The sequence below is a fragment of the Lineus longissimus genome, chromosome 11 (assembly GCF_910592395.1).
Source record: "Lineus longissimus chromosome 11, tnLinLong1.2, whole genome shotgun sequence".
Lineage (NCBI taxonomy): Eukaryota > Metazoa > Nemertea > Pilidiophora > Heteronemertea > Lineidae > Lineus > Lineus longissimus.
In genome coordinates this window covers 11,334,504-11,352,458 of record NC_088318.1, presented here as the reverse complement: position 1 = coordinate 11,352,458, position 17,955 = coordinate 11,334,504, and the positions used below count along the sequence as shown (strand labels likewise).

The window sequence follows — 17,955 nt, the reverse complement described above, 5'->3', positions numbered from 1 at the left end:
GACAAATTTCACCGTTCGGTGGCGACACTGGATCAAAAGAATTAGGGCACACGGTTTCGAAATTTTCGAGATGAAAAATCACTAAATTCAGCTAAAATGTCGAAAAGAAACGCTGTCTCGTATATTAAGCAGGACGAACCATCCTTTCTGAAGCAGTTCAAAGAAAAGGTTGGCTACGTAGAAGGCCCAAATGTTGATACAAAGGTAATATTTGTTATGGTCATCTTGGATGGTTTGCATTGCAGTGATTGCTGTACAAAATGTACACTGTACATCATGTATTGTACAGTAGTGACCATCTTGCACTAGAGACAAAATTTTTCAAATGTCGGGACTACATACAAAACCTTTCATTTATAAGGAGTTTGCACCAAGAAATTCATCAACAGTATGACTTTAGTTTGCATGTTGACAACATACGTCATAGTGGTGCTTATGGTCGAATATAAAATAACAAATAATATTTCTCATCTTTTAAGCGTGAAATCCAACCACCCGGTGATGATGACAGCGATGAGGACAGACCGGATGCAGAGGATGAAAAGCCACAGATTGTTGTTTTGAAGAAGGGTGATATGACGGCAGAGGAGGTTGAGAAGATGGAGAAGGAGGAAGAGAAAGAAGGCAACAGTTTTGAGATTGATGTCGGCCTTGAGGAGCCTAATGATGGTTGGTATAGTTGATCTTCAGCATTTATTTAGTTAAGGGCATTCGCCTTTTGAAATTTGTTGTTGAATTTGAAAATGTTGACATTGTCTTAATACAATACGTAGTAATATTATTTGTGTGGATTGCTTAACGTTTCCTAAAAATAATGTTATCAATTGCAGCTCCCAAGGATGGAAAGATAACATTTAAAAAGCCAACAAAGAGATCAAGTGATGAGTCGTCAGATTTGGTGACCTCTTCATTTAAAAAAAAGAAGGAGGAAAAAACCAAGGAGCAGAATACGTCGAAGGCGACGAAGAATTCAAGTCTCTTGTCGTTTGGTGATGATGAAGAGGAGGAGGATAGTGATGAGTGAATGTTGGTTAGGTGGCGACACCAGCAGTACTGAAGAGAAATGATGGTCAGAGCGTTTCCTTTACAAACTGCAGGCCATTGGTCTGGTTCTCACGGGGACAAATACTGGTCAATGTGGCAAACATGTGTAGTGGAGTCCCAGACTATCCACCTCAGGGTAGATTGTCTTGGGCAGAGTTAGTCAAAAGGAACGTTTGTCCTTGGTTGCCAAAACACAACCCGATACATAACTGCATAATGCGGGTTTAGGCTGCAGTTGGACTGTGAGATTTTGCTCTTGCCATATGGAGACCAGACTCCAACTCATGTGCTCATCTTCGCACCTTCCAAATGAAGAAAAGAAAGGACACTGCCAAAATGGACTGACCATCTGGTGCACATCTCAAACGGTGGAGAAGAAGAGGTCATACATTGAAATTAACTATTGTAGTAATATATCCAGCATGTTCAGACATATTCAAGAAGTAAAAAGACCGGGGAAACCTCCGGTTTCAGGTCTTGGGAAATAGGCATGATGTTTTCCTTATGGTAAAATGGCAGCAAATTTGTAGTCTAAAAACACATGTTATTTATTGTCATTGCTTATGAATATTAAAAGGACATTTTTAATTGAAAGAAATTGTTCTCCAATAAAAACATTTGGGACAGAAAAGCCCAGTAGTGCATACGAAGTTTAGAAGCATTCAGTAGTCTTCATCCATATCCCCCATCCCTGATGTAGGTCGGACAGTGACCCACCAGTGAGACAATGTCACAATGTTGGAATCTCCCCATTTCTAAGTTGGACAGTGTCCCACCAGTGAGACAATGTCACAATGTTGGAATCTCCCCATTTCTAAGGTGGACAATGTCCCACCAGTGAGACAATGTCACAATGTTGGAATCACCCCATTTCTAAGGTGGACAATGTCCCACCAGTGAGACAATGTCACAATGTTGGAATCTCCCCATTTCTAAGTTGGACAGTGTCCCACCAGTGAGACAATGTCACAATGTTGGAATCTCCCCATTTCTAAGTTGGACAGTGTCCCACCAGTGAGACAATGTCACAATGTTGGAATCTCCCCATTTCTAAGGTGGACAATGACCCACCAGTGAGACAATGTCACAATGTTGGAATCTCCCCATTTCTAAGGTGGACAATGTCCCACCAGTGAGACAATGTCACAATGTTGGAATCTCCCCATTTCTAAGTTGGACAGTGTCCCACCAGTGAGACAATGTCACAATGTCGGAACCTCCTCATTTCTATGTTTGGAGAGAGACCAACTAACTTGTAGGACAATTTTATGATAGTGGAAGTCTCCTTCCAGATTTTTAATTTTGACAGTGACACTCTAATGCAGAACTCCCAATTTTTAACTTGTTGGGACAGTGTCCCACTGACGAACAGCATTCAGGCTTCCCGTGTCTTCATCTTCTTTGCGTTCGCTGTCACTTCCGATCTATTGATAACTTAGTTGTTCATGGAGCTGTTCTTTCTATCCATTAAATCTTTTTACGTAGTTGAGTTCCTTCAGGCCAAATGCTGGGATGTGTTCCACGGTCATGGGCGCCATGTCGCATGGGCGGAGGCCTCTCTCTCCAATTCCAGGTTGTCGAATGTACACAGTTTGTAGGGTTTGGTTCAGTGATAAATGCATTCATCGTACAAAAGTGAGTTGCTTCGATATGCATGTTTATACTGTTATATATATACTGCGGACTGAAAGTTGTACTTATGCATTTAGGCCTGGCTTCAAAAACACTCAACACGCTGCCAATTATCTGAAATATTATTTGGTGAAGTGTCAACGCTGTAGCATTCGAATTCAAATAAATCGATGATATATTGATTAAAGCCTCCAAGAGTTTTCTGATCGATTGGAATTGTGTTTCGTGAGCACTGGCACCGTTTGTATCAACTTAGTATAAGCATCGTTGACCAACATCGTGTTCACTGAATAGAAGGATCACTCAACAAAAATGGAAGTACATTTTCGTCAAGATGTTTAGAGATTTCTTTAGATTGAAATTTAAAGGGAATTTAAGATGTAAGACGTATAGCAAGGTAAGTCATACAATGTTTCGACGCTGTAGCTTTTCATTGGGAGAAAAGACAGTGATGGCAGTCGAATTCTCAATAAGTGTATGTAGGTCTACTTGCAGATCAGGATTAAAGCACAAGCACTCCCAAACCATTTTAGAGTCAATTTTGTCTAACCATGGGCTACATCATGAATCTTTATCTTCGCTCGTGTCTTTGACCAGAAAATATGTTAGCTATTGCCCATTATTGGCCAAAATTATCTGAGATTAAGACAGACGAAAGTTCTGTCAACTGCAGAAATGCGTGCAATGACTGACGGATGTCGTTCTGATAACGTCCGGTGACCTCATCATCAAAGCTGATTTTATCAGCGTTGATGAGGTCACCAGACGTTACCAAGTAGCTTAAGGCTAAATGTTAGATGCACCATACCGAGGGCCTAGTACGTCACTCCGCATGAAATCAACTCAATTATTGCTTTTTGTTGTCCACAGGACGCTCTCCAAAATACCTGTCTATTGGAGGAATATGAAGAACCTCCTACAACAGCTCATAGTATTGTTGATCTTCGCTTATCTCCCAACTTCTTGTAAGTATAACTTAAAAAGTACCATACTGAGCCGTAATGTGGCACCGACTTGAATCGCAGTGGAACACGACTCTTTCAATCGCTGCGACGTGCGATTGGAATCACTCCTATCTTCATGTACAAAAAAAAGATCTCGCGTCGGTGGCTAAAACCGGTAATCGCGGAGTTTGATATTGGTCGTTGGTCGCTGCGGTCACCGATCTTGATCTCCTCAATATGTCTTACTCAAGATTTATTCTGCTCTCAGCGTTAGCCCTCTAATGGCTATTTCAGTAACACACTCTTCTTTCTTCAGATTCTAGTACTACCTGTCTACCAACTGTATGGGGCGTCTACTACACCGGCACAGTCAGCAAAACTAGAGGAGGCCTCCCCTGCCAGAGATGGGACGCCCATGCCCCTCACAAACACTCCTACGGAAAGGATGCCTTCTTTCCTTACGACGGCGGCATCAAGGGGGCGAACAACTTCTGCCGAAACCCCCGTGGTAAAAGTAAAGGGGTCTGGTGCTATACGATGATGAAGACCAAGGCATGGGATTATTGTAATGTCCCAGCATGTCCAAAAGGTAACCCGACTGTAATATACTGCAGAAGCTTCTCTGAGCGGTTTCCTTTTCAACTATTGAATACAAATATATCCAAGCCTGTTTAAGAGTGCATTACGTTGTGTCGTCCGCTTTGCAACCAGAGTCTTCTCTTTATAGGGTGAATTATCAACTTCTTGATTTCAGTGAAAAAAGACTGCAAACCAGACACAGTGGGGAAGACCTACAAAGGAACTGTCAGGGTGACGAAATCTGGGCGACCCTGCCAATACTGGTCCGCCCAGTACCCTCACAGATACCGCTACATCAAGTATGCCCTGTTCCCAGAGAAGAAACTTCGGCTGGCGAAGAATTATTGCCGCAATCCTACAGGAAAGCCAGGTGGGCCTTGGTGCTTCACGGCCGTAGCTTCTCCGACTTGGGAATATTGTGATATTCCAGTGTGCCCAGCCTGTAAGTTCAACACCACTCTTTCTTAAATAGCCATTAATCTCATACTTTTATTATTTGCGTGAGGCCGTACATTCGCCTGTACATTCTGACAATTTTTGGCATACGGGGTGAGATCGGGGTTCCTAATAACCGAGTTCTTTGACTGTGCAGACATTAAATGGATACAACCAAGTAAATCATGGAATTGCACCCTCTCTGTTGATAATATTAAGTTTTGGTGAATATACATCGCTGAAGGCCGTGTCATTTCTTCCACAGCTCCGCCGAAAGTATCAGGAAAGTCAGACCAAAGTGAGTGCACAATGTTGGTATTTTTAAAAACTATTTTCAGTGTTCTAGTATACTATACAGAGTGCAATACATCAGTCAAACACAACTGGTTTGAAGCTGAGTGAACTCTTCGAAACAGCAATTAACCTCGTTTTCCACACACGTTCCCTTCCTGTTGCTCATTTCGTTAAGGACACGGTATAGGCCCAATACATGTTATATCAAGTATAAACCTAGAAGCTGCAATATGTGTTGGGGATTGACCACTGTTGATACCGATTGTCAAGAGAAAACGTTCATGTCCTAACCTAGTATCCTTTGTTCCATTCCGTTTGATGTTCCTTGCAGACCCCTCAATGTGCCTACCGACAGAATACGGCGTCTACTACACGGGCGGCGTGAGTAAGACACGGAGTGGTCTTACCTGCCAGCGCTGGGACGCCCAGGCCCCGCATAAACACTCCTACAACAAGAAGAAATACTTCCCCGACGGCGATTACAAGAAAGCAGCGAATTTCTGTCGGAATCCTGGCGGGAAGAAGACGGGTGTTTGGTGTTATACGACTGACAAGAAGAAGACGTGGGACTATTGTAAAGTCACACTGTGTACACCTCGTAAGAATTCCGGTTCTGTAATACATTGTCCCGATAAACCACACGCAATGTACACCTCACTATAAATCTGGCGAGATCCTTTTCATGTAGAAGATCTGGATTGCTTCTTTGGCCACAAAAAATACTCGCGCTGGGTGTCTTTAACAGATCTCGGTGATTTCGAAAGTTTATAATTTCATCATTAAGCATGATAAAAGGATGCGAGGGATCCTCGTCCAAATTAATGTTTCGTCACTTGTGTAAACGACTTTTCTAGAGAAACGGGGAAATAGTTCTTTGACTTACTTTCAGAGAAGAAGGATTGCAAAGTAGACACGAGGGGCAAGGTCTACGTAGGAACAGTTAGCGTTACAAAGAGTGGTAAACCTTGCCAACACTGGGCGAGCCAGTTCCCTCATGCCCATCCGTATGCGAAGAAAGCCGAGCTCTTCCCAGATGTGAATCTCGGCTTAGCCAAGAACTACTGCAGGAACCCTACGAATGATCCCCATGGACCGTGGTGTATCACGGCTACTGCCTCCACGGTCAAGGAATACTGTGATATACCCATTTGCCCGCAAGGTGAAATTGAATATTTTATAGACTTTAATTATTGGGAATTTTATGAATTTGAGATCGGGAAGACATACGACAGGAACATCGCAAAGAATGACCAGTGTCCGTAGTTCGGGACACCGCTCAAGTCTTCACTACTTACTGCAGAGCCGGAGTCAGATATGTGTTCGCCCTTGTTCAAGTTGTTACATGTATTAGACGAAGGGTCCTTTCAGTTATCGGAGCAGGTATCTATTGAAAAAGGAAGATGCCAGAGATAAGAATTGTATCGATGATGGTTAAATGATAACTGCACATTAGTACTGTACACAAACCATTTTAGTTTAGACCAAACAATTTTTTTCAAAAGGGAACATGTATGGAAAAGAAGTATGTCAGGGCGAGGTTACTAAGCTGCTCAGCGTAGACTTGAAAGGTATGGGATTTGACCTTCACAAAACTATGATTTCAGGGCCTAATCTCGCTTTCGGCAAGCCAACTTTCCAAATGGACACGTACCCAGGCGGTGAGTCCCGCAAGGCAGTGGATGGTAACAAGGCTACGGATTTTGCCGCCGGAAGCTGCACCCGAACTAATATGAAATTGAAGGACAAAGACAATATGAATTGGTGGGCGGTAGATTTGAAAAAGCGATATACCATCAACAAGGTCACGCTCTTCAACAGGGGTGATTGCTGTGGTGAGATGCTAACTCTGTTAGATCATTCTCCTCCAAGGTTCATCACTCCTGTCACTTCGATGTCGTTTTTACGAGTAAATTAGGGCAGACCTAGATGAATGAGAATTTATTTGGTTGTACGGACACCTATTCCTAAAACTTCGATATCACCCAGGGCCCTATTGTTCAAAGCAAGATCATCACTCACTTGACGTAGTGACTTTAAACTAGCTTCAGTCAGGTGGACATTTCATATTGAAGGAAATAACACCAAGTTGATGACAACATTAAGCTAGTCACGAACTTACAACATTCGTTGTTCCTTCAGGTCAGAGGCTGGCAAACTTCGACATCGTCGTGGTAGACACTCGACCCGTACCAAATCTGACATTGCGCTATTTGAAGAACCAGATCTGCGCCCATCAGAAGGGTGCGGTCAGGCAGGGCAAAGTGGGGACCTACACATGTGAGAAGTTGGTGAAGGGCAGGTATGTAGCGGTAGTGCAGGCCCGGACGGAATACCTGACGTTGTGCGAGGTTGAAGTCTTTGGAACGGCAGGTAAGTGAGCAAAGGTGGCATTCCGCTGCAAGGAATTGTTGCCATCATGTTCATGGTGAAGATGTAGTCTGGCATTGTATTAAGTCTGATTGTCAGCAAATGCAAAGCACCATCCATCGACCACACAACAACATCTTTTCATTCGCATCAGTATCAGAGGTTAGTGCAAATCAGTGTTTAATTCGAACCTCTCACTGTAGAATCAGAGTATTTCGAAAGTCTCTGCTAGAGTCGCGCCAAGGAACTAACTCCTCGCCTTGTCCTACGGGATGAAAAGAGGGCAGTCGCAGGGCCATGGGGGCAGTTCCCATGTGCGCTCAAGACTGACTTATACTGCTTATATTTTATCAATATGTTTACCTCTTTTGACCTCAAACACCCTTGGTCCTTGGCTTTCATGCATGCAAGCATCGTTTGTAAGTACTACAGTAGTCGAGCTTCCATCAGAATACAAAGATGGGGTAGCGTTCGTTTCGTCGACACTGCTGTTTTAACGGGCCATCCAATGACGCGAAGGGATGCTTCAGATTGTAGCCAGGTGTATTTCAGGCCTCCAACGGCTAGTTAGAGGGCTAAAGCTGCAATTTAATAGCTGGGGTCACCCTCTTACACCGTATAAACTGCTGGAACTTTCGCGTGTTGGCAAATGATTGGCCCAGAGAATATAGCCTTTACAGGAACCGAGACCGTGGCTTGTTGGTTTTGATCGACGGTTCCTCGGGCAAAAGCTGAATACAGTGAACTGACAAGGCGAAAGGAGAAATGTCATTGCCAGAGATTGGCCGTCCTTGGGCCACGTTCTTTGATCCATAATCTCTTTGTCTTTGACTTGCCGTTCCAAAAGAAGCATTTACGGAGTTCGTTGGCTAATCAACGATGGATGGAAATCAAGCCAATGGCATACGTGGCTGATGTGGTCGGTGTGGCCAAGCAGCAGTGAGAGATGTATGTGTGGATGTTTCGTAGCTTTCATTTAACTACATGTACAACGTTGGTGTGCATTGTATGATCATTTCTCGTCCGAATCAACACCCAATGAGAGGTCGATCTTTTTATTCACATCGTAGCAGAAAGGTACGAGGATGGGGATTGGTACAAAACTGCTTTGTGGTTCAAACACGCTATTAGATATCAAACTGATCTTGACTGAAAAAAACCGGCAGAGCTTATACTTTTTTGCAAGTTTCAGACACGTATTTATTTTTACAATAAATATACATTACTTTAGATCTCAATAAAATGACGCACATGGAGATGTATTTTGAAATTCAGGTATCTATGAGAACTGACCCTCAGAGATTGGTTCCAACTTCTCCCTTGGTAACAGGGCTTTTTTGACGCGATCTCTAAAAATTAGATGTACGGTGGCTTTGGGAAGCGCATCATGTTTTTAACGATGTTATCCCGCTGGAATAGAAAGGGAAGATATACCAGAGACTTAGGGCAAACGGGCGTAGCATGAAAAAGCCAGGCTAAGACATCCAAAGTCTCTATACATCTGAAAGATACACTTCCTCAATGTATGTGAGTGTTTCAGGCTCCCAATTAAACCCTTCTGCTCTCGCGTCGTACCAGTAACGAAAAGCCCCCGACCCTAACAAGTCCTGATATCACGTCTCTTTCATTGATCAGGGCTAATGACCTGCTATGATCTTAGGTCACTGCAACCAAAGGTACAGTCATCGAGATATGTACTGTAGTACTCATTGGGGTACCGGCAAGAGATAAAGGCATTGTATCTCTCTCTCCAGAGACTGTAATCTTCCCTTAAGATGCGCAGACATGCACAATCCCGGAACGTTAGGTTGTTTCATTACAAATATCTAGCCGCAGTCACGTTTCATTCTCGAGGTCACGTGCAACACCTTGGTACCGTGAAAAGCAATTACTGTTGCCTCGACACCTCTCATTCCTGTTAAAAACCGTTTTGTATTTGATCAGTTTTCCAAATTAGTAACGTCACAACCCAACGTTCACTGTACTATTTGATTACAATGAATTATCGTGAAACGGAAGAGCAACCAGTCTTTGGACCAAACTAATTTTAAACTTGCACCTGTCTTAAGTATGGTTTGAAACATCACCTCGATCGGCTCCTTCATCGCAGAACAACTGTACTGCTCATGGGGCAATGTGATCTGTTGCATATTCATAACAGTCACTACCCCCAACCCCTCCTCCTCCTCATCATCATCATCATCGTCATCATCGTCATCATCGTCATCATCATGCTTATGTGAGACTGGTAATGACCCACTACGGGTCTTTTCTCGTAACTCAACTCTGCGTGACTTAACCCAATACAACTGGGTATCAGCACCAACCACATGAGACTGAAAAAGCCAAACTCTGTACAAGAAAATACGAATTGCATCCTCTCCTTCATATCACGAGATCCTCTGACGTAGGTGTAAAGGTCATTTCCGTTGAGACGGTCGAATTTGAACTGTGGATACTCCGACTTCGCTGCATGGCGGTCTTTTTCCGCCGAAACGATCTTTTAAAGTATTGTAACTGTTCGGAAGAGTCGTGGGTATATTCGTATGTGAATCCACCGATGATACCGCCGAGTAACGGACCTATCCAGTATAGCTGAAAAAGCGGAAAAAAGAAGTTGAGTTTTCGTCCACCTTTCGCTCAGGTAAAGAACCTCTTGGTTTATTCCGTAATATACCGATCTATATCTCGTATATGTTAGTTAGAACAGTAGAAATATCTACATGTAGGTTTGGATGGGAACCTTTCCGAAGCATCTTCGACTTGATTGATGCCGTCGAGTGCCAACTTTCAGGCCTTCTGGTACAGAAACTGTAAAAAAGGCAGCTTCTCTAAAACTTGCCAGGTCTAGCCTCAAGCAAAAGGAAATATTAACCTAGACGTCTAATCCTATTTATGGGAAAATCCAATATTCTTGTAAATAACAGTCCACAGTCCTGAGATCTAAAACAATATTCCAATCCCGAAGGCGTCTGTAATGAGATTTCATTCCGCCTCATAGCGATAACATGTGCTTGAGTACGATATGAAAATTAAGCCGATTTCATCCAATTTTGTTTTAATAAAAAACCGATAAAACACATCCTTGGTGGTTTCTTCATAAAATGAAATTATGCCTGGGAAGCAGTGATTTGAGTGGAAAATGATATTGTTTAAGTAACGCCACATGGTGCGCGGTTGTATGATAAAACAGAATGTTCTAAATATCATCATCAACACAGAGTCAGTTTTCGGTTTGGTTTACACGCACCGTGTAAAGCTGGACGCATATAGACGCACAGCTGTTGATGCATTATTTGTGTGCAAGACTTTTTTCTGACAAGATGTGATTTAGGTTCCCACTGGTGTTTCCATTTGGTTCATGACTTCGGCTTGCCCAGAGCTGTAGCCGGGTTCAAACAGCCTCTTGTGTGCCTAAGAACTGGGTTCATATCATGAGCCCCAAGAGACAGCAGCAGATTTTATGCTACTCACCCACTGGTGTTTCCATATGTTCATGACTAAAGCTGGACCAAGTGCTCGGGCTGGGTTCATGCAGGCCCCTGTGGTATTCAACTGCAAAGAGAGAGGATGGCGAAACATGAATATATACTCAGTCCTAACGCTGCGAGAAATGTAAATGGTAGGAGATTATTGGTACCTCTGGAAGAAACGTGCTAGGCTAAGTATTCCTTGGGCTACGTAGCACGCGCGACGAATGTACGCGCGCGACATATCCGTGCTCGTAGATGGGTATAGCTAGAAAAGAAGAAATCAGGAACAGCCACGGAGAAGAGGTCAACACGTCCTCCTTTTCTCATTCATTCTTGTAATCTTCTGATTTCGACAACAGCGAGCTTGGAAATTCGCAACTGATGAACTGTAGGATGTTCGCTTTGGCCTTGCCCTGCATTATACAGACTGCGCAGAGTAGTTTCTACAGTATCCTCAGGCTAGCTTTGTCGATATCGATGCGAGTATTCATCAATGACATATCAATATCTCACTGTCCAACTCATTAGAAACTCTGTCAATATGAGCGTCTATCATCCTCCATCAAAGGTACCCAACAGGGATCCGAATCCCACATCTTATTTTACCGACAAGCCGATTCCAAGACCGTAAAATTAACGTTTATTGAACTCAGTAACTGTCAAAAGTTAGACATCTCTCTTGGCGATGGTTATTGGAGCGTCGGGAAGGCCACGCTCTGGGCCGGTCTTACGGCCCAGTCGTCGTTTAGAATTGCAAGTAATGTGACATCGGTGTTAGCCTGGAGAGGCAGGTCATCACCACAGGCAGGAAAAGGAGCAGCAATTCAGTCGTTTGAAGCAAAAGTCTAAGAAAGTTTCAAAATCCAATCTGAGCACATCTTCATATGACTGCTGAGTGCGGCGTCAATCTACATGGCGAAGCTCAGTCTTAGCAGTTGTTCCCCATGCTGATGAGAATAATAACAGCATAATGTATGGCGATAAACATTCTTACTTCATAGCCGAACCTATCCTGTTCCTTACTTGGATTATTTTGAAATTTTAAGAAAAACATTTGTCTCCTGGTACCAGCGCAATCACTTCTTCCATGTCTCGGAAAAGACTCATGTCTGTAGATGTGTCACGGGTAGTTGTAAAACAAGAAACACAGAAACGAAACAGAAACACAGAAACGCAGAAACGAAACGCAGAAACGAAAATCAAACGGGTTTTCATAAAAGTTGGAATCAAGCGGCACACCGATACTTTCCTTGCCCAATCCGTTGTTATTGTCGTTTAAAAGTAAAATCTGAGGTTGGTGGGTTGCGGCCAGCCGGAATGCAATAGAGTTGTTGAGGGGATACATGGAGCAACTTGGGGGGGGGGGGGGGCGGCACGATATGGGTGAAGTCTTTTGAGGTGGTGGTGTAGTACTTTGGTAGGTTCGATTCGATTCCTACAGCATGTTATTTTAAATGAAGGTGCAGTGCAACATCTTGCCTTGTAGTGTTCAATTTACATGAAGTACCAGGATCATCCTACAAATCCCGTCTGATGCAGCACTAAATGCAAGGTACGGTACCAGTACATGGGTGAATCATTTCGACGTTATGTGAGACGTGAGAGACCAATTTTGGCGACTAGAATAGAGTATAGTGTGGGGGGGGGGGGGGGGGCGGGCACTAGACTTGGACTTGGAGTAACTCAATCTTGCCTGCCCAGCTGCTGCCTTTAAATAGTCCCTTTAAATATCTGTTTATGTTAATGAGGTTGCAGTAGGGAAGTTCAGCCTAGTGTCGTGCACAGGCCATGGAATGTACAAAAGAACAGGACTCGCTATTCGAAGGACTATTTTCTATTTACGCCGTGTAGTACATACATGTAGTGTATTGGCACGATCAAGGCCGGATGCTGCCAATCTGCGCACACGTTGATGAGGCTAAAAGGGGTATTGGGAAATGAGCATTCCTCCTTCCATTCCGACTGAATACCAGTTTTAGTTACACCCGCGTTCGCGGCCACAACCATGGAAACAAGATGGAGTCTGCAGACCAGAATTCGCCACAAGACTGGTTTCTGCGTTTCGTTTCTGTGTTTCTGTGTTTCTGTTTCGTTTCTGTGTTTCTTGTTTTACAACTACCCATGTGTCACGCACATGGGCGGATGCACGTCCCAGGCCTCATTAGAACTAATAGGATAGGAGGTCCCGCGAGGATTGAGCACGCTCTCGTCATCAAAGTTAAACTCCTGGTTGATCATGTGTAAACTAAATCATGACCACCCTGAATAAATCCTCCTGTTTACCCATGGTAAACCCATTATGTTTACCAAGGGTAACCTCATCTTTACCCAGGGTAAACTCGACTCCTCATGCGTGTCTTTGTGATTATTACTGCTGGGAACGCCTTACGGGTGCCTTTCTAAGTACCTCTAAGCCTATGATTGATGAAGACTGGTCTAGGACTCACTTAGTCCCAACATCCGTCACGGTACAAAATAATGCCCAAACCGATGGTTTACAAAGATCACTTAGCAATCATTTAGACCATAAGAAGGCACGTGGGTGTCAGAGATAAGGGCTAATGAGGCTTGTTCACGATGTGGCTTACTGTTTAGTCTGACTTGCGAGCTCATTTATCATTATCAACTGTTTCTGGTACCTCACTGATCCACCCCATCAGTCGTTGCCCAAACGAGAAATACAGCCATCGAGGCTGCTTCTGGGGCCAGCGTTTACTTCTCACAGATATTTTGGTAGTGTTAGTTACTGGATAACTGCTAACTGATAACCATGAACAGGCCACGATTGAATGAATGCTGTAGACCAAGAAATTTATCTCAGTTACTGCCGAATAGAGTAATTGATGACTAGCTAAAGGAATGAGCTACATTGCACCATGTATTCATAATTGTTCAGGTGCACGTGGCGATAGGTCAACCGTTTGGGTCTACAATCTAATGCAACATGGAAGTCAAACTGACTTCTATCCTCAGAGTGACGCTGAATCATTGTGACTTGGGAGTCATTCTCCTACTATATGCACGAAGGCGGCATTGCCTCCTTTAGGTGTTTCATGCTCAAGACGCTCAAACATAAATGTGGATGCATTACAACGACTGGTAAGCTCCCTAGTGTGTTGTCATCAGCAATCACTGCCGAGCGATGAGACATCCGTTTCTTGAGCCACCAATATGAATATCCCTACGGTCAGCCGCACCTGCCAAAAGGCATAGCAGCTATGATCGATGGGGACGACCGAACGAGAATGTCAAAGTTGATTACTCTTGCTAAAGCAGCATTTGGGCCAGGGTAGGACAGACTTCTGATGAGCGTAAGCTGGGCATATCATCGCTGGTAAGCAAGAGAGAAGTCACTGTAAAGCGATGAGACATTCCTTTCTTGAGTCATTAATTTACCGGCCAGCCGCACCTGCGGAAAGACATCTACATTGTAGAGACCTTTACGATCTATGAGGACACTTTGCTGAAAGACTTCACTCATTTGTGTTGGTCACCGACCAGGTGGCAATGAGACGCTTCTTCATCAGGATCTGTGGTAGGTCCTGCCTTTGCAAAAAATCCATGTCAGGATGGAAAACAGCCTCATTGTATCTGGTTGTCTCTGGTGAAAAGACGCTGACAAACCGGAAGTGACAAATGGACAGTAACAGACTGGCGCGCTTCGTCAGCGCACGGAAAACCGCCAACGGTCGCACTTCGGAGTATGAATTCGGCATCGAGAACACAAATTCTTCGTGTGTTTGCACGATAGATCGATGCACCTGCTAACATGACAACATATCGGACACTTTATTTAATTTAGCAAAGTAAGTAATTTGATAGCCCGTAAACATGTGCCATTATGGCGGCACGACACGCCAGCGCTCGCTAATCTGGTTGGGATGGATTTGGCGCATGGTAAATTGAAATTGAATCATGGACCAAAACTGTATTAGGCGTGTCACTAAGGGCAGGGATTATAGGGTTTTATCATCGCTGATGCGATGGAGGGGATTGGTTTATGTTTTGGTTGTCACCCGTGGCCAGATTTTGTGGGTTACTGGATTTAAATTGTCATTTATTGATGAGGCGAATATCACCCGGGTTGCAGAGGCTGAGGGAAGGTCAAGGGCACTCATGGAAGGGTAAAGTAAACTTCACGTCTCATACACGTGTTGCTTACCAAAGAACTTGGCGCGTTAGTACACACTTCAGACTACGTAAATGTATCTTCAATCACGGAATCTTCTTTCTGTAAATAGGCCCATCTCAAACAGTTTGCCAGATCATGTGGCAAGTGGCTAATAGGTGTATCTCCCATCACGCAGTGTACATGTAATGGAACAATACACACAATATGAGAAACATGTTTTAAAGTCAATCAGTCAACCTATCAAATCCCAAAACGCACATTATTTAACTGGAAACCACCTGTATGTTAGACCCAACGTTCCTGCCAAAGGATGGTTGAGATTCGCGATAGCTCATCTAATTACTGGATTTCGCCAATAAAACACTTACCACCTTTGATAAGATACATCCACAACAAGTTTGCTTTCACCCAATCAAAAACTGCCTTTGTCTTTCCTCCAACCAGCAGACTGATAAAAATAAGATTAATAATCCCAGTTACCAAAGATGAATTTTTCGTGAGAATATTTGGCACCGGTATCGTTGGGAGGATGAGATAGAATCTACTTTGAAGAACAATTTTTCTGTCTGCCACTATTAAAAGAGAGAAACCGCGACCCTGATTATCCATTCCTGAGCTGAACATGTTACGCCGTGGTTGCCCTGCGTAAAAATCTTATTTCACGGAAAGACGACATTGCCAATGGAGGCCGCCATATTACACAATCCAATTTTCTTAAAACTTGTAACTGTTTCTTCACGGCTAAGGGTATTAATCATTTAAAGCCATCAGACGACTGGTGATATGTTTTATCAACACTTTTACGATAAAAAGATTCCCAATATTCCGGAGAAAAAAACACCACTAACTAAATTCAGGTTGCAATTCATTTCCTGCTCGGCAATTTTCGCCAATTTCTAGTCAATCATACATAGATTGCCATCCTAAACTGGAGATAAACAGATCTTCTTGGACACGAGAGTTTCATAATCATATCAAAAACAGATTTGGGCCAAGTATTTTCTTGACCTGCGCGAGATGGATATTTGAAGTATCCAATCAGCTCCATTGACACTGGTCACTCCGCAGAGGCGGCCCACCTGATCTGACATGATCATAGGAACCTCGCTTTGGAATAAGGCTTGTCACCTGATCAGCTGAAGCCAATCCACGCACGTTAATGTTCAAAGTTGTCATATGATTTATTTATGGAACTACGCTCTGCTACCATGTAACGTACTGAGCGGGAACCGCCCCCAGTCGTCAGTGTTGAAGGGGGAAATTATCCACGGCCTCCCAGAGGTCAGATGTTCGACCGACTGTCTCCAGAGATCCTTTCCCTAATATAAGTTAGTAATAAGATCGTCAATAACACAGAAGATAGTAATTCGAGTTTTGGACTTACCCCTTCTTCTTTATTTGGTGGAATACAATTGACTCGGGAGGTCTTCTTAAGTGATTTAGGTGTTTCTCCCCCTCTCTCTCCTTCCCTCGCTCTCTCTGAGATGGACCCCTGTGGTCTGGTTTATATATAGGCCCTATTAGGGCCAGCCAATGACAGCCGGGTCATATGGTGTTTACGGTTTTGGGGGACTCGTGGCAGGATGCTCGGACTCCACCAACAACTCACCATGTTAACAATAGTTACCCTGGCGAGCTATAAGGGAACCAGTGCAGCCCCATCCACAGTGGAATGAGTTGATATGCATCTTCCATTCCAAATTAGCCCTATAAGCCCTATTAAAGGAGCTGTTAGTACCGATTTATCATATTTAACGAGTTCTGCAGCTTCTGCTGCTCCGACTGCTGCTACCAAGGGTGTAATGATGTCAGACTTCGTTCGTGTCACGGTAATTTGACTAGTTGTCAAAAAGGCACCCTTGACATTGCGTCAAAGTAGGAGATACGTTCTCATATTGCAGCACGATGCAAGATGATTCACTTATTGCGAATACGACACCAAAATTAGGTATGCATAAGCGATATCGCATGCGAAAAAATAATTTTGTTTTTGATCGAACACTGTGCAACTGGACACGGTGAAGCTTTCGTGCTCATTCAAATCATATTCATGAACCGAAATCCCCCGCCCCGAAAATCTACAGAATGAGTTGACCTTTGCCCTCAAGGTTACGAAAGGATTAGTCCCCAGAGTAATCATATTAAGCAAACATGATCCAACCTAATGACATCATAATGAGGTGATCTCTTCTCTTTTATGTCAATGATTGGTTTTGCAGCGAACAAGGAATTAGATTTCCCGGATAAATGAGAAGAAATGAAATTTCGTGCGGTGGTGTAGAAAACATGTATCGGGCATTGACAGAGGTGGAGACTCGAGTGACATTTTTGTTGGGAGAAGGAAATGAGGAAGAAAAATATAGTCGCATAGGCATAAAGCTGAGGTTACAGGGCATCATTTGTTTCTGATTTGAAGCAGCTGTCGAGTCGAGAAAGTTCAGGCGAATTTGATATATGTCTATCTGTAGGTGCTATAAGGACATCGAAGCCACTAGCACTACCCGCGTTGCATCACTGACTGTTAATATTAATGTTGTTTTTTGAGAAATAAGTAACGTGGTGTCTACTCTCATCGATTTTAATGTTCCTCAGACGACATTGCTACATGACTGTCGTGACCAAGGTCCGCCATTCATAACCAGAAATAGCCGGAGGTGGGATTGAGGTATCTTGCTGATACAGGCAGGAGCAATATCCGGGAAAACCGGATTGGTTCCGTTTGTGGTGAGCGCAACTCGCCTGTTAGCAATGCTGGGGGGAAAAGGAAGCGATATCAAATCAATGCTTCTCAGGGTGTATGTAAACGTAGAATAGACAATATTCTAGTTTCACAGTTTGCGCACATCTGGGCTTCTACACACAGACCCTCGTTTTTCGAAGGGCTTCCCAAATGAGAACTTCAAGTCATAAAATTGTGGTGCCAGTTTTCCTGAATCTACAGAATGAGTTGACCTTTGCCTCAAGGTTACGAAAGGATTAGTATGGAAATAGGACGTCCATCGCGTTAGAGTTCCTAGAATTTCGTGTGTTAAGGTATTCTGACATCAATTCCAAA

General features: G+C 43.5%; 4 protein-coding genes across 4 annotated transcripts in view; 3 read left to right on the top strand and 1 right to left on the bottom strand.

Moving 5' to 3' along the window:
* The first annotated feature begins 4 nt into the window (after window positions 1-4).
* LOC135495570 (uncharacterized protein KIAA1143 homolog) lies at window positions 5-1,688 on the top strand. Its single transcript, XM_064784365.1, has 3 exons — window positions 5-204; window positions 480-669; window positions 831-1,688. Exons 1-3 carry the CDS (start codon window positions 97-99, stop codon window positions 1,022-1,024), a joined length of 492 nt encoding a protein of 163 aa, XP_064640435.1. The 5' UTR covers window positions 5-96; the 3' UTR covers window positions 1,025-1,688.
* A 1,892-nt stretch (window positions 1,689-3,580) lies between these two features.
* LOC135495278 (plasminogen-like) lies at window positions 3,581-6,191 on the top strand. The gene is made up of 6 exons (XM_064783741.1): window positions 3,581-3,641; window positions 3,937-4,134; window positions 4,375-4,569; window positions 4,900-4,932; window positions 5,260-5,526; window positions 5,818-6,191. The coding sequence occupies exons 1-6, from the start codon at window positions 3,581-3,583 to the stop codon at window positions 6,189-6,191; spliced, it is 1,128 nt and encodes a 375-aa protein (XP_064639811.1).
* Window positions 6,192-6,435: 244 nt separating this feature from the next.
* On the top strand, window positions 6,436-7,527 carry LOC135495277 (fucolectin-1-like). Its single transcript, XM_064783740.1, has 3 exons — window positions 6,436-6,760; window positions 7,068-7,298; window positions 7,499-7,527. Exons 1-3 carry the CDS (start codon window positions 6,436-6,438, stop codon window positions 7,525-7,527), a joined length of 585 nt encoding a protein of 194 aa, XP_064639810.1.
* Window positions 7,528-9,010: 1,483 nt separating this feature from the next.
* The window catches only part of LOC135495357 (aquaporin-4-like), a 38,290-nt gene continuing 29,345 nt past the window's right edge, over window positions 9,011-17,955 (bottom strand). The window contains exons 3-4 of the mRNA XM_064783868.1: window positions 10,770-10,850; window positions 9,011-9,890 (exon numbers count right to left, since the gene is read on the bottom strand). Of these exons, the coding sequence (XP_064639938.1) occupies window positions 9,681-9,890; window positions 10,770-10,850 (291 nt within the window). The 3' untranslated portion in view covers window positions 9,011-9,680. The remainder of the gene's footprint in view (window positions 9,891-10,769; window positions 10,851-17,955) is intronic.